The sequence below is a fragment of the Periophthalmus magnuspinnatus genome, chromosome 2 (genome assembly GCF_009829125.3).
Source record: "Periophthalmus magnuspinnatus isolate fPerMag1 chromosome 2, fPerMag1.2.pri, whole genome shotgun sequence".
Lineage (NCBI taxonomy): Eukaryota > Metazoa > Chordata > Actinopteri > Gobiiformes > Gobiidae > Periophthalmus > Periophthalmus magnuspinnatus.
Genome location: NC_047127.1, coordinates 3,025,867 through 3,043,036, shown reverse-complemented (window position 1 = coordinate 3,043,036; position 17,170 = coordinate 3,025,867). Strand labels below are relative to the sequence as shown.

General features: G+C 42.3%; 1 protein-coding gene across 1 annotated transcript; it reads right to left on the bottom strand.

Moving 5' to 3' along the window:
* Positions 1-10,415: 10,415 nt before the first annotated feature.
* On the bottom strand, positions 10,416-16,626 carry LOC117384406 (transmembrane protein 47-like). Its single transcript, XM_033981727.2, has 2 exons — positions 16,449-16,626; positions 10,416-10,801 (listed from the first exon to the last, which is right to left on the bottom strand). The coding sequence occupies exons 1-2, from the start codon at positions 16,624-16,626 to the stop codon at positions 10,623-10,625; spliced, it is 357 nt and encodes a 118-aa protein (XP_033837618.1). The 3' UTR covers positions 10,416-10,622.
* Between the last annotated feature and the right edge of the window lie 544 nt (positions 16,627-17,170).

Here is a 17,170-nt window from a genome sequence, read left to right as displayed (position 1 = left end):
AAGTGACACAAGTGAGAGCGGATATAAATAGAAAGTGGTGATGGGAAGGATTCAGGTTCCATCAAACAGAATGTGATCCACGCGCATCATCCGGGAGCGTCTGGACTCTGGACAAGGACGAGGACAAGGACGCGGCTCCAGAGACACGGACACGCGGCTCTGATCCACAGAAGAATGAGGGATGTGTGGGAGAGTGAAGGAAAAGAAGAAAGATACACGTGTTTATTGTTTTATACAGTTTGTTTTTATTGTTAAATTTAAAAATGATGGAGAGGAAATACTACAACACACCACGTGACCTGTGTTTGTCAGATTTAGGCTAAAACACACGCACACACCCCTCCCCCCCCCCCCCCCCCCCCACACACACACACACACACAACCACACATACACATAAACACACACATTAACAGATACACACATACACACACAGATATACCCCTGCATATATACATACACACACACACATACACATTTACACACACACCCCTATACACACATATTCACACACATACACACATATATACACAGTTACACACATACACACAGACACACAAATACACCCATATACAAACACGCTCACACATACACACACACACACACACACACACCCACACACATATATATATATACACACACATATATACACACACACCACACACACATACATTTACATACACAGACACTTATACACACAGAAACACATATACACACACACATACACATATATACACACACACATATATACACACATACACATTTACATACACAGACACACATACACATTTACTTACACACAAGCATCCCCCCCACACACACACACACACATATACACACATACACATTTACATACACAGACACACACACATACATATTTACTTACTTACACACACACACACACACACACCCACACACACACCCCACACACACACACCCACACACACACTTCACTGTTTAAATCACGTGCTAAAATTAAACTCATCTTCATTTCTCCTCGTGCGTAACTGGATCTGGGTCGTTTTGTTTTGTTTTATTACTTTTCCTTTTGGTAAAACGGGCCACGGGCTGAAAAATGGTCTGAAAACAACTAAACAAAAACATAAACTTAGACTAAACATTAATTTTCCCTCTGATCCAAACCAGGTCCATGACTCACACGGCCGCACGGGGGCAGTGTGCTTCCATTCATAAAAACACTCCTGCGCGTCAAACCCAGAGAGGGATTTTTGCCAAGTGTTTTCTGCAGATTTCTCAAACCTGCGTAAAAATCGCGTCTGTGTCTGATTGTAAACAACTAAACAGCGCGAGAGACCCGTGTTATTGTGATGTTTTTGTGGATGAAGCAGGGCCCCCGGCGCGGCACAGATGCGGCGCGTGGCGGGTGTTTAGATGCGCTTTTTTGGCACCATTTTAATATTTGTCAGTTCTGCTGCGTGCGCACTTTTCCAGAGTGAAACAGGAGCTGGATGAACGAGGCACTTTGGGCAGATTTGTGGGGTCATTTGGCGCATGAAAACATCTCCAAATCCAGAGAGGCACACTTTTACGCACGGTTTTTGGAGAGACACTGTGCGCTTCTGCTTCTTACATGAGTGCAGACTTTTACGCACGGTGTTTGGAGAGACACTGCGCGCTTCTGCTTACATAAGTTGATGAATCTACTTGACGTTTCCCGCAGTGAAGCCGGTGCCATCAGAGCCTGGATCACTGGAGACGCGCTGATTGTCGCTGTCAGAGCTGTTTACTTTGTGTCAGGAATAACACCAGCGCCAAACCGAGCCACGTCTATGGAGGCTGCGTGCTGTTAAGTGTTCAGAGCTCTGCGAGGAGGAGGAGGGCAAGGCTGTAATTGGCAGAACTGCTCCTAATTGGCAGAAGAAGTGTTAAGAGGAGGCCGGAGAGTAAACAAGCCCCAAAGTGCCAAAAGATACAAACACTTTTTAGTTTTTAATGAGGAAAAGCGCGTTACGCAAACCTGAGCTGAACAGTTCCACAAAGAATCAGTTGTGATGATGAGGCCATTTGTGTTCTCAGTTGTTTTTTTTTTCATTTACATTTTCCTTACACATCTACAGAATTACTTGTATAACAGCCAGGGGTGTAGCTCTGAATTCTGGGGCCTGGGTAAAAATAATCTTAGGGGGGGCCCGCTCTACATATTGTCTTATGAAAAATGCATATTAAAGCCTTTGTGAGGGGCCCCTCTTTGCACTGGGCCTTAAGTAAACAAGTCCCTTTAGCTCAGAAATGTCAAACTCAGGCCCGGAGACCAAATCTGGCCCACCGTGTAATTATATTTGGATCATGTGATCGTCTCAAATGTGGATTAGAGCTGTTCCGCTGGTATATAACACATGCACCACTAATACTACAAATCCCAGAATGCTTTGCTAGTACGCGAGACCAGCAAGTGCCCCATCTTTTCTGTTAATGCTCATTAGCGACTAAGCTACTCAGCCAAATTAATTGAGAGAGAGATGTAATTTATTTAAATAAGAAAAGAAATTAACAATACTGATATGTCTTTTATTTCAAATTTAACTAACTAAAATGTGTTTCCGTATGAAAAAGTTAAACATTATACATCAGGTGCAGTACATTTTTCAATAAATCTTGAGTTTGTCCCGTGAATTTGTCTTCGTTTTTAATTTTGTCCCGCTGTGAATTTGAGTTTGACACCCCTGCTTTACCTCCGTCACCAGTCCGACGCCCCGTAACACCACGAAAACGTAATAAACAAAAGTCGTCCAGGTCTGATCCATAGTAAACGTCATAGAACCAAGGTTACAACATGTACCTATTCACTCGCGTTTTTGTCTTTTTTGTTTAATAGAAAAAGACGAATTAAAATATGTGAACTGGACAAAAAGTTGTAGGAGTTAAGACGTCCTGGTTGACAGATTTAACTTCATTTTTCTTTCTATTAAACAAAAAACACAAAAAGACGGTAAATAGGTACATGTTGTAACCTTGGTTCTATGACGTTTACATGCGACGTTTTACCATTCACAGCCTCCTTATACGACATCGTAACTCTTAATCTCGTCTATCGCTGTTTCTCTTTTAAGTTCTACTCCATAAGCGGTAAATACTTCCGTTTTTAAGTACAAAAGCGCCGTAGTCGATTCATTTTAGTTTTATTCAGGTAGAGAAATGAGTCCACACTGAAACATTCTCCAGATCTTACGCAGGTTCACGCTGAGACGTCGCGTACCTATAGCTAAACGTGGATTAGCGTACTTAGAGCCTCCACGCCTCGTTTGTATCGCAGATGGAGGCTTCGTTCCAGTTGCAGCTTCTGAATGAATCGATTCAACCTTGAGTTTGACATAATACTGCAGCATTAACATCTGAAAAGCTCCGGTTATAATGAGGAAACCCCTTTAACGGCACCAGCCCCTGCGCTCTGACCTGGAATCTTCAGCGGTGGAACGGAAGTAAAAGCAGTACAAATATGGAACTTACTTCATGACATCTGAGAGCAAGTATCTGTACTTTTAGTCCACTATATTTTTGAACAGGACTGAAAAGTAAAAGTATTTTTTGTTGTTTGAGACCTGCTGAAAAGGCTGAGGGTTTATTTTAACATAATAATTTGAGCAAAACAAAAATATTAAAAACATTCAGCAAAAATCTGCACAAATCTTTAACAAAATTACCACATTTGAAGCTTTAAAAGACCTCAAAATATGAGTAAAATACTTTTACTTTTTACTCTTTAAGTACATTTTTAGACAGGTACTTTTCCATGTGACACTTTTACTTTTACTTGAGGTATTTTTGCTCAGGTGTCTGTAACAAAATGGAGTACTTCTTCCACCTCTATGATTCTTTTACTAGTGAAATACTTTTACTTTTTATTTTTTAAGTACATTTTTAAACAGGTACTTTTCCATGTGATACTTTTACTTGAGTATCTTTTGCTCCGGTATCTGTAGTTTTACTCAAATAACAAAATGGAGTACTTCTTCCACCACTGTAACTCTTATACTGATGAAATACTTTTCCTTTTTTTATACTCTTTTTAAACAGGTACTTTTCCATGTGACACTTTTACTTGAATATTTTTTGCTCCGGTATCTGTACTTTTACTCAAATAACAAAGGAGTACTTCTTCCACCACTGTGTCTCTTCTACTAGTGAAATACTTTTACTTTTTACTCTTTAAGTTAATTTTTAAACAGGTACTTTTCCATGTGATACTTTTACTTGAGTATCTCTTGCTCTGGTGTCTGTACTTTTACTTTAGTAACAAAATGCAGTACTTCTTCAACCACTGTGACTCTTCTACTAGCGAAATACTTTTACTTTTTACTCTATAAGTACATTTTTAAACTCCATGTGATACTTTTACTTGCTCCAGTATCTGTACTTTTACTTAAGTACCAAATGGAGTACTTCTGTGACTCTTGTACAGTTTTTTTCTTCTTCTCGTCTCAGATTTTCACTTGGACGACACTCCTTTTACTTCAGATTGTTCCAGAATGAAGAAGTGGACGAGTTGTGTGTCGTAAGTGTTTTAATGTGGCCACGTACAAAGAGACACATCATGATCACAAAGGCATCTAGAACATGCCGTGGACACACATGCAGCTGTGTCCACTACGCCACCTCCTGGACGCGGTTTCCTCGTCAGAAAACCGCGATTTTCACCCAGTTTTCAAGCTGCTACGGAACCAAATAAAAGTCTAGAAATCAGAAATGGGCTGAAATACAGAGAGACGCAGTATTAAAGCGGACGTATTACACCGTTTACTGATCTGTTCTAATGTCGTTTTCTCCTCACAAACAGACCTGGCGTTGTGTTTTGTTTCATTCACACATGTTTAACACAAAAAAAACCCCCTGCAGATTTAGGCTGACTTCTTCTGAAAACTGAAAACACTGTTCCACCTTGTGATGTCATCATGTTGTGATACAGGAAGTGCGCCGCTGTGTTTTTAAACTCCACACACCTTCATTTCTAGAATCATTTGGATAATTTCAGCTCTGGAACTGCACAACCTCGACTGAACTAAAGGTAAATGGAGCTGTTAACTCGAAAACTACCACTTCATGACATCACAAGGTGGAACAGAGCATTTTGAGCTTTGGAAAACAAAACAAAACTGACTCTTGAGTGGTTTTCCTCCTCAAAAACAGACTTGGAGTTGTGTTTTGTTTCATTCACACATGTTTGAGTCACACTTTATTATTAGTCTGTAACATCTCCAAAGCTCAAAACGCTCTGTTCCACCTTGTGATGTCATCAAGTGGTGGTTTTCAAGTTAACACCTACATTTACCTTTAGTTCAGTAGAGATTGGCAACTCCAGAGCGGGAAATGATCCAAATGATTCTAGAAATGAAGGTGTGTGGAGTTTAAAAACACAACGGAGCACTTCCTGTATCACCACTTGATGACATCACAAGGTGGAACAGAGCGTTTTCAGTTTGAGAGAAAAACTCAGCCTAAATACGTCGTTTTTTTTGTGCGTTAAACATGTGAGAATGAAACAAAACACAACTCCAGGTCTGTTTGTGACGAGTAAACAACATTAGAACAGATCAGAAAACACGGTGACGGGGTCCGCTTTAATACGTCAGTTCACGTCGGCCGTTCCCGTCTTTGCGTTGTCACTTCGAGGAGCAGCTCTATAATTACACATGACATGACATTGATTTTAGCTAGCGAATAGGAACGCTAACAACATCTGTTCGCTAACGGCTGCGTGTGGGAAAAATGCTCGAGCGTCATGTTTAATTTGAGCTGTTTAACATTTGGAAAAGGCCCGTGATGTGTTGGATGTGAGACCGGGCTTATGTGTCTGGAAGGTAAATGAAGATAAAAGTGCTGTAGCAAACGGTAAGTGCAAAGACTGGAGCACTTTGAAAAGAATGAATGTTTCATACTGAGGGGATCATGTTTGTCTGAATAAAAATAGGCACAAAAGTGTCTTGGGTAAAAATAGTGGATAGAAACTGGACCATGGGACTGGGCCGGCTGAGAGCGGTTTAAAGGTTAACTGCAGGATGCCAGACTCTCTCCAATGCACGTTTATTTTTCATATTAACTGGGATGCAAATGAGAAGCAAATCTAAAATACATTTGAACCGAGTGTCTACAGCGCAAGATCAACACTCGAAAAACACATTTGCGTACTGTAATATAGAAAATGGCGACTACTTCCTATATTTCCATGTTATTTCTTTTACATAAAGTGAAACTAAACACAAATCAACTGTTTTTTCTACTAAACTGCCTAAATCAAGGATGTCCAAACTACGGTCCCCGGGCCAAATACGGACCTCAGACCATTTTTATTGGCCCTCTGCTGAACTGGCCCGATTGATCATACAAACGTTTTTCAGAAATTTAAGTATTTCTACCACTATACCCTCGATAATATCACATTTTGTTGTGAAACAGACTTAAAATTAACGTTCCAAGCTTTATTAAAAGGTACGGTGGTGGCGTCAAAAGTATATCAAATGCGACCATCGGAAATCAAAGTTTTTAAGAACCATTTTGTGGCGAATATGTTCCAAGTAAAGAAACTTTGGACACCCATGACCTAAATTGCCTAAGTTTCAAGTCTTTTGGGGGCAACGTTAGAACAAACTAGGTAATTTTGCTTTGTCTTAAACTGAGTGTGTGCTCCCTCTAGTGGCCACTGTAATTTGAAGTACTACATAACGTTACACAGGACTGTCCTCATTACAGCTAGGTGTTTTTTGATCACAAACACCTGGCTGCAAGGGCGGAGTTTGAAGTGTGGATACGTGTTAAACCAATCACACTGTTCCTTTTACCTCTAGACTCCGCCCCTTTCCCCCCCCCGTCACTCATGTCCATTTGCAAAGTGGTTGTGGGCGGAGTTTAGTCCCACTTTAATATTTGGATCAGGTGAAGTCAAATATTCGGACTTTCTACGGAACATTTAGGGTCAAGACTAAGACTAAGGATGCACCGATCTATTTTTTTCTGTTCCGATACTGATGTCGATACTTTGGCTTTAAGTCTCTGCCGATTCTCGATATCAACCGATACCAGGGCAGAGACTGGAACTATAATTTATGTGTTTTGTAGCTGTTATTTATCATTTAAAGTCACTACAAAAACACCTTTATGAAAATACAAGTTTAATAATATGAGAAGTTTTAAGCCAAACTCTTTTTTGGCCATTTTAGCGCAAACTAGGTCAATTTGCTTTGTCAAAAACTGAGTGTGTGCTCCCTCTAGTGGCCACTTTACATAAAAACATGAATCTAAACACAAAATTACCTGTTTTTCCTGCTAAACTGCGTGTTTTTATAGAATTATCTGTAGTTAGAGGTCTTTTGGGGCAATGTTAGTATAAACTAGGTCAATTTGCTTTGTCTAAAACTGAGTGTGTGCTCCCTCTAGTGGCCATTAAAGTGAAACTACACATGAAATTAGCTGTTTTTCCTGCTAAACTGCGTGTTTTTATAGAATTATCTGTAGTTAGAAGTCTTTTGGGGCAATGTTAGTACAAACTATGTCAATTTTCTTTGTCAAAATCTCCCTCTAGTGGCCACTGTGACTCTCAAGTACTACGTGACATCACACAAGACTTGAAATTTGAAGTGTGATGTTTTGGAACTGATATCTGATCCACCAAAATTTTAAATATCGGCGCCAATATCTGATAACAGTGTTGTACCAGTGCATCCGTAGTCAAGACTATTAAAAATTAGCCGTCTTTGCTAAGTTTTTACAGCTTCACTTGCGTCCATGGCTATATATGGTACTACAGCACTTTATATAGTCCAGTGTCCGCCTGTGTATATATATTTAATCCATACATGGCCGTCACCTCCTCCTCACCTCAGCGAGCACCACAGTGAGTTCATATGGGGGACATCCACGTGTTCGGTCCCTGTACCCTACGCGACGACCGCAGTAATCCCAGTCCTCGGTTGTACTTCAGCCCATATCTGTTACATTTGAAACACCTAAGGCTGTTCTAGTACCACCACAGAACGAACGCATCTAGGGGCGAGAAAAACCTCACAAAGCAGATCACACAGAAACAACAAGCCCGGCCTCGCACACTGGTGTCATGGGACCCGTCACACATCGGTCCCATTGTATGTAAATGCTTCTATTCCCCAAACCCGGAATACACGGACACCGCTCACACTTGACCCATATTACAACCGGATAATGGCTGGAACGGCTGGAAAGAAAAGACGCATTGTTAGATCAGACGTATTGTGCTTGCGTCGCTCTGTAATTATAATCTACGACACCCGTGGATCGTTACGTTAAGATTCGCACATTTTAAATCGCAATACAGCGGTCCCTCGTTATATCGTTTTTCATCTTTCGCGGTCTCGCTGTTTCGCCCATTGTCCCTCAGTCTCCTCCGTGCCGTGTCTCCTGTGCAGTACGGAATGTGTTCAGATAAATTTACATAAACGCTGGATCGCAGTGTGACTCTGAAGTGCTGTACGTTTGCGTTTTGTTCTCTCCCCGACAAAACCCACAATGTCGATGAAACGTTTTGCACCGACAAAGACGCCTACGAAGGTTTGAACTTTGAGAGAGTTTAAACGAGAGAGAAATGTGAGAAAATGTTAACGCCTGTGTGAGAAAAGTGTATAAAATGTGTGGTGAGGGGTTTTACAGACAAAAACATAGAGAATAATCATAAAAAATAAAGCGGATTTCGCCTATTGCGGGTTATTTTTAGAACGTAACCCCCGCGATAAACGAGGGACCACTGTATTCATCTAAAACAACTTGATAAAAGAAACAAATCCGCTGACGTCCGCGTTAAAAAACTGCGGCGTCCAATGGGAGCTGACGTCGCCGTAAATGTCACCGCAACAAAGAGACGTGTAGCTGTCGGCGCCCCCTATGGACAGCTGCACGTCACACTAGCGAGCAGCGGATTTTTTAAAACATTTGTACCAAAATGACGACGCGACGCTGCCGAGTCCTACGAGTATCAACGATTAAGAAAATAAAACTGGAGAAGGAAGTGCGTACGTCACATGGTGGAGGTGAAAACGGGTTGATCTGCAAAATGGCGTCTTGAAAATACGTGATTAGAGATCGTTCAAACGTGCACGAATCGCCCCAAAAACAACTTCGAGATGGTCAGTGAAAAGAAACGACAATACCGTGGTTAAACGCTCTGAAAAGTCCCGGTTTAAGAAATGATTACACGTTCTATCCATTTGATCACAGCTACTACTTTTATATTTTACAGTGAATTCGTAACAACACGTTTTTTTTTATCTCTTGACAGATGTGGCGTGTTTGAAAATAAATGAGTTTCTATCAAGCGTTTGTGCGTGAATGGCAGCTGTTCGGTTCGTTTTTGTGGAGGCGAGGGATTCAAAGCAGACGACTATTTTTGGTGATGCTTGTTTGACAGCTGCTCGGAGAATATGCGCTGATAAAAAGAGGAGACAACACACCGATCACAACTCCAAAATGTCAGATCGGGAATATATAGACGCTAGACTCGCAAAATGAACGCGTTTGGGAGTGACGGGCGCGGGTATCGGTGAGAAAATGCAAACGCAGAAGCTGTGAAATGCGTACGTGGGTTGGTTAAAGTATAAATAAGGAGTTACTGGTTTTTGTTTTTGCACGCGCGCTACTTTGGATTTAAAAAAAAAGCGAGATCTGATGCTAATAGGAGATTTTTTTTCATTTCCGTGTGTGTGTGTTGTCCCCGGGGATTAGAATATTTTGGTGGAAGAATACTGAATAGTCATCACCAGCATGCACAAACCCAACTGATGTGTCACCGTCGTATAAAAAGATCGCTTTTACTTGTCTGGGTTGCCAGGTTTCACACCGAATAAGCGTTTTGGCTCATAAAATAATCTATTCTTGGGTAGAGTCAAAACACTGGGGGGGAAAAAAAACATCAATTTGTGGAAAAGGCATCAGTCTGCGCCCTTGTACGTCAACAACTCCGTCTGCGTAATAAGTGATACATTTCTTCTTCGCTGTTTTTTTATTTATTTATTTATTTATTTAACGATGTCGTCTTCCTGGAGAGCTGGAAATGCTTGAAAACTTCAGGTTAGAAAAATTCTTCCCTGGACGCTAATCGAAACCCGGCCGCTCCGTTTAGAGACGTCTGCGCTCAGTCCAGTCTCACACCTCCGACCGCGGCTAATCAATGCTGACAGCCGCGTGAGTGCCCCCCGCTGGTCGCCCAGGTAACCGCCGCGTGGGTCGATCGCGGAGTATCGAGCCAGTGTCTTTACTCCCCACCGAGGAGACTTAAGAAGAATAAGAACCGCTGTAGTTTTTCGTGTATTTATGGAGATGTATGCCATGAGTCTACGCTGTCAAGACGTTGAGGGGGTGTCATGCGTTTATGGAGATGACACCCAGCACCCGTCACCCGCCCCACCCAACCAGCACCCAACCCCAAAATGAACGCTTAGATCTGGGTTCTTATCCGGAGCGGACAGCAGAAGGTGCAAGTCACAGTGCTTGTGTTTCTGAGGCAGAGGTGTGAAGAGAAGACGGCTACTCCCCCCCAAGGGACAGACATTTATCAGCAGCTTGAATCCAGCCAGAATCCACGGAAGTCAAGCCAAAAACAGTTTAACCGACGCTGCGTTTGGAGGTCCGAGTTAGCAGTTAGCAGTTAGTAGTAATCCTCGTAGTTTTTCGGATTGAGACAATACAAGATCCCGCCTCCGAAAGAGAAGATGGTCCCTCCCCAGGCCAAACCGTAGCCCCAGTTGAACTCGTGGTAGATCCTCAGGTTGATGCTCTCGATGAACTTGATGGGGTAGAGGACCAGGCTGCAGGCTTGGAGGACGACTGGGAAAAACAGAAGAAAAAAAACAACAAAAAAACATTACTTCAAATCAGTTCACGTTTGATTGTCTTCTACGCAACAATCAGACCGCGCACTGAAGGATCCAATCAGGCTTATTGTGTCACGTCCAAGTGTCATCGGATTGTCTCATACTGTAATGACACGATCTGTGAGGGTTTTAGAAGCCGAAATGAAACACGAAACACTCAGATGCCCTCGTAAACGTATCTCGGGGTGATTTTGTACTAAGCTTTTGCATTATCCTTCAAATAATACACAGTGTCCATGAAGTCGCTTTATAATTTCAAAATGCAATAACAAACGCGATTGATAAGATATATTAATTCGGTTTATTCTGTTCTACTCAGCGGTTATAACGTTTTTTTTTAAGTTTTTGTGTAATCCCTCAATCGTCCAGGTCTGATCTATAGTAAAAGCTAAAAGTTAAATCTGTAAACCGGGCAAAAAGTTGTAAAATCTGTCAACGAAAGTGTTTATTTTTGTATGTCAGAAAAGCGAAGGCGCGGTGTGTATCGTAGGTTCTGTAGGAGCCATATGCGTGATTTGGTTGCTATGGCGATGCGTGGGGGGCGGGGTTCACGTGGCTAAAGGTGACGTGCAGGTAGATTCAAGGGCACCGGGTTTGCTGCTGTCTGGGAGGTGGAGAGGGCAGACGCTGTTCAACTGTATTTTTCGTTGACCGCTTAATTTTTCTTGTTCCCAGACTATTTTTGTGTAGACCTACATTTGACCATTACTACTACTGCAGAAAACGCATTATGTGACTCTCTTTGTACAAACGGCAGCACGTCAGACCAAAATACTGGACCCGATCTCCTCTCTAAGCGACAAAAAGACTCTTGAGTTGCTACAGGTTCTACGGGGCTGCGTTAAAGACGTCGTTTAATCGAACAAAGATATGGGACATTACTGAACTAAAGCCAAAAATACAGATGCGATTGAACCATTGATGAGGCTCTGCTGCAGCGAAACACCGCAAGAAATCCAGTCCCATCTCGATGCGCTTCGTGCCACTAATGGAGCCCATATAGAAGCGTATTAAATGAGATAAAAGCTTTTGAACCCACTGAGTACAATAGAACAAGTCTGATTAATACACCCGATCAACTGCTTTTGTAATAAATGTTTTAAACTGTAAAGAGACTTTATGGACACCCTGTATATTCGCTTCTGTTTTTTCTCTTTCAGATGGATTATAAACGAGAATAATATTGTATTGTAAATTGGAGTCGTTCAATCAAAAACATCAAAATGACTGTGGCACAAAAACACAAGGTAATAACAACAGGACAGGAAAATCATCACAGCAAGTAATTAAAATGAACCCGTTAAAGTTAATTTGCTTTTTGTAACAAGAGCAACTGCAAAACCTGCGAAACGGTGTGATTCAAAACGATCGGATAAGAGCGTTTAAAAAAAGAAAGAGAAAGTGTCAGCAGTGACTCCAGTCTCTAAAAACAGGCTGGAAATATAGACTCAGACTTGAACTTTAACAGCCACATCAAATCAATAACATCTGCAGCTTTTTACATCTAAATACATTGGAAAAATCAAAGGTTTACTGTCAAAACCAGACTTAGAGAGACTTGTCTGTGCGTTTGTGTCCAGTAGGTGAGACGACTGTAACGTCCTGATCACTGGCCTCTCCAAACGAGCCTTAAGACAGAACAGAACATCCAGAAAACTGCTGCTCGGGTCAGGTCTAGAACCAGGAAGTACTTCACACATGTGTCCTGTGGCTCAGATCTAGAACCAGGACAAAACCAGGACTGAACCAGGACTAAACATGGGGAATCAGTGTCTGAGTTTTGTGAAGTTAAAACCTGTAACATTCTTCCTGAAGATGTGACTTAGGCCTCGACTTTGACAATGTTCATATCCAGACTCAAACTGTTCTGTTTATCTGTGCATGTGACTGAAAGGGGTTTATTCTGCCTCTTATTTTAATATTAATGTTCATGATTATTACTTATGTTTTGATTTGTAGTTTTGTGATTTTAACATCTTTTTTTATTCTGTAAAGCTCTTTGAAATACTATGTGTACAGATAAACTTGCCTTACTTAAATACATTAACTAGCTACATCTACTGCAGGATTCACGGCTGTTTCTTTAGGCAGTAGTAAACCTGATGAGTTTTAGGTTTCAAAAGTCACTAATCAATAAGCAATTTAAAAGGAGCCCATGACGTAGCATAGCTGTCCAGCGCCGCTCCAGCTCCAGAGGTTTTATACTGTTTTCCAACACAACTCCAGCCATGTTTGACTTTTATTTTGAAAAACTTGTATCTGTATAAAGACGTGGACTGAGTGAGAGCGACGTCACCCACAGCGTTTAGCTCCAGCCGAATGAAGCTAATCGAGGCTAGAGCGGTTATAGCGACGAATTTACAGCTGAGTTCTACAATAGGAATTCTGACGTGAGTATCATAGCAACCAAAGAACCAATCAGGAGCGAGGCTGTTGAAGGTAACGCCCCTTCCTGCTCACACCGCTTTAGCGCACATGTGTCAAACTCGAGGCTCGTGGACCAAATGTGGCCCTCTACATCATTTTATGTGGCCCTCGACAGTGTAAATTAAAAGGTATGATGATCTTAGAATGTCATTTTATCATGAGAAATGCAGTTTACATAGCCATATTTTTATATCTAGGCAAATACATATGTAATATTTCTAACTTGAGTAAGTAATAAATACAAAAACAGTTAATTAACAAGTTAAAAAAGTAGTTCGATTTATTTTACATCTGGTTCTTTGAGGGCGGCCATTTTGCTGATGTGGCCCTTGGTGAAAATGTGTCTGACACTCCTGCTTTAGCGAAATAAAAACCCCAGGATCATGTAGAGCAGGTTAATACGAACATTTAAGACCAAAACGACGAGTCTGACGGCAGCAGGTACAGAAAGAGTCGCCGGTTTTTCAGTGTAAAGTGAAATGAAGCCAGAATCGATGTAACGGGAAGCGCGCACATGCTCACTTCTTATTTAGGACGCGGCGGCTAGCAGGTTAGCTAGGTCCATTTATACGTACAGTCTATGATCTGTACGCTCTACAAAAGCGACTGCACGCATTTTAAAACTATTCGAAGCGCCGGGATGTGAGCCTCAATGAAAAATGGCAGGAAAACAACAACAGAAATTAGCATGGCCAGGACTGGGACGCGCGCCCGGGGCCTATGCCATTTACAACTCTTTACTTCATTTTGCACATTTTGGGAAAACAAAATTCATCAAAGTTGACCAGGCGAGAGGCTGTGGCGACGGCGGGCTTGTGTAAGAGGCCGGGGGAGAAGGGAATGAGTTGATGTTACGATGGAGGGATGGATAGAGGTGAAGAGCCCTAGGGAAAAAAACGGGAACGGCGCAAAGATAGATGCTTAAAACAGCAGAGCGCGAGAGAGGGAGGGAGGAAGAGAGGAAGAGAGGGAGAGATGGCAGAGGAACAGAGACCAAAACATCAATCGTGGCTTTTTTTTCAGAGAGAATTCGTCTTGCGGCAAGCGTAAACAAGCCAGGTCGCTTTAGTGAATAGAGGGAATAACACAATATGCGTAATACCCACAAACTAACACTAGGCCTGCAGATGTGTGCGAGGAATCGTTCAGTGAATCGTCCCGCTCTTAAAAGGTTCCCGTCCCTTCCAGCTCTTTCTAAAGCTTTTTGTTGCCTGCTTTATACATTCATAAATAATTGATATTCGCTCTGAGAGGAAATATTGCATCTGAAGGATCTTTGAAGGGTTCATTATGTGAGCGTCGCGTTTTTGACACTGTAAAACATGTGAGTTATGAGCGTTTTAAGAGGCGGTTTGTTCGAGGAAATGTTTGAAGTGAAAGGCTAAAGAAATATGGAAATCCGATCTTAAACGCTGAATATATTGGATCCTTATTTTGTTTTCCGAGCGCTCTCCGTATCCATGTGTTATTCCCGGTTTGTCCTCAGCGTCCGACGGGAATAGGTAAAGTTGACTCTAGCCTTGTTATAATGTGTTTACCTCCTCAAAAACAGACTTGGAGTTGTGTTTTGTTTTTTTCAGTAACTCTTCTCTCATCTCCAAACCTCAAGATGCTCCGTTCCACCTTGTGATGTCATCAAGTGGTAGTTTTCAAGTTAACAGCTCCTTTTACCTTTAGTTCAGTAGAGATAAGTGGCAATTCCAGGGCTGAAATTATTATCCAAATGATTCTAGAAATGAAGGTGTGTGGAGTTTAAAGACACAGTGGAGCACTTCCTGTATTACCACATGATGACATCACAAGGTGGAACGGACAAAGTGTTTACTCCCTACACTCTGTTAAAGGTCCTATATGACACAAAATTGACTCTTGTGACATTTAAGTCGTGTTATAATGCTGTTACCTCCTTAAAAACAGACCTGGAGTTGTATTTTGTTTAATTCGTACATTCATACATCTCCAAAGCTCAAAACGCCCTGTTCCACCTTGTGATGTCATGAAGTGGTGGTTTTTCAAGTTAACTCCTCCTTTTTACCTTTAGTTCAGTAGAGATTGGAAATTCCAGGTCTGAAATGATCCAAATGATTCTAGAAATGAAGGTGTGTGGAGATTAAACACACAGTGGAGGACTTCCTGTTTTACCACTTGATGACATCACAAGGTGGAACAGAGTGTTTACAGTTTTTAGAGAAGAACTCAGCCTAAATATGCAGGTTTATTTGTGTGTTAAACATGTGTGAATGAAACAAAACACAACTCCATGTCTGTTTGTGACGAGGAAACAACATTAGAACAGATCAGAAAAATGACGCAGTATGGCTCTTTAACGACGTCATACAAGTGTAACGTTAAAATAAGAGAACTTTTATTTGTCCCACAACGCTTAAGAACAGCAAGAGACTAGAAACAGACTCTCAAAAATCAAGATAAACTGTGCAAATATAATAAAATACTGTAGTTTGTGAACTTTTTTTTAGATTTTAATAAAGTAATACCACCCCGTCTCCTGATTGGCTCTTTGGTTGCTATGATACTCGCGGTCAGAACTCCAAATATGAAATTCCGCTTCAAATTCGTTGCTATAACCGCGCTAGCCTCGATGAGCTTCATTTGCCTGGAGCTGGACGCCGCGGGTGACGTCACACTCGCTCCGTCCACGTCTTTCCACAGTCGACGGGAGCCACTCAAGACTCTTCTTCCGCTCTCGGGATTAAGACGAGACGGCTCCTTCTGCCGCCTTCACCAGCTCCCGGCAGGTTTCAGCAAATTAAACTCCGCACATTTTTTTTTCCCCCCCGTCCCAATATTCCTGGCAACAAAAACGAGGAAATGTGGAGAGTTTTTTCCAATTTTAAATGAAACGCGCTGCCGTGACTCAGTGCTTTGACCCCGCTGAGCTGCGCTGGCAAAAATAGGATTTGAACTAAACGAGAAGCGAAAGAGAGTATTTCACATTCCTGAGCGTGTGCGGGTCCGGATGTGTGTGCAAACGTTATCATTTGAATGCTAATATGAGTTTCAAATGTGATTGCCCTGCTGCCTTCTGCTTACCTTGTGTAAATGAACTAATTAAGCCTCATTGTGCGTGTGTGTGTTGTGTGTGTGTGTTGTGTGTGGGGGTGTGTTTGTGTGTGTGTGTGTGTGAGAGAGAAGGGGGAGGGGCTGTCACTGACCTGCCGCAAACAGCATACAGGCAACCGGGCCGTAGAAGCGCCGTCTCGTCCCGATGCACACCGCCACCAGGGCCACCAGGAATGACATCAGCACCAAGGCCCCGCCCCCTAGCAACAAGGCCAGCGTGGCAACCTGCCAATCTGAGGACAAAGACGGGCAAACTGTCAGATGAGTCATGTGTAAACAGTTAAACAGAGTGTGAGTCCGACGAGCAGGTGTGCGTTTGTTTTTACAACTGATGAGAATGTATGGATTTAGATTTATGTGGAGAACTGATTTATCGCTCGTGGCATCTCTCCTCCTCACTCCTCCTCTCTTCCTCTCTCTCTCACCTAACTTCTCCTCTCTCCTCCTCTCTTCCTTGCTCCTTCTTTCTCTTCCTCTCTCTCTCGCCTCTCTCCTCTTCGCTCCTCCTCTCTCCTCCTCGGTCCAACTCTCCCCTCCTCTCTCCTCTTCTCTTCCTCTCTCCTCCTCTTCCTCACTCCTCCTCTCTCCTCCCCTCTTTTCCTCTCCTCCTCTCTCCTCCCTTTTCCTCTTCTCTCCTCTTCGCTCCTCTCCTGTCTTCCTCTCTCCTCCCTTTTCCTCCTCTCTCCTTTTCTTCCTCTCTCCTTTTCCTCCTCTCTCCTTTTCGCTCCTCCCCTGTCTTCCTCTTTCCTTCCCTCTCCTCCTCTCTCTTCTTAACTCCTCCCGTCTTCCTCCGCGCTCTCCTCTTCTCTCCTCC

Coding starts and splice junctions, on each gene's coding strand:
- LOC117384406 (XM_033981727.2), bottom strand. CDS start 16,626: ATGACTCATCTGACAGTTTGCCCGTCTTTGTCCTCAGATTGGCAGGTT. Junction 10,802..16,448: donor CTGTATGCTGTTTGCGGCAG/GTCAGTGACAGC, acceptor TGTTTTTCCCAG/TCGTCCTCCAAGCCTGCAGC.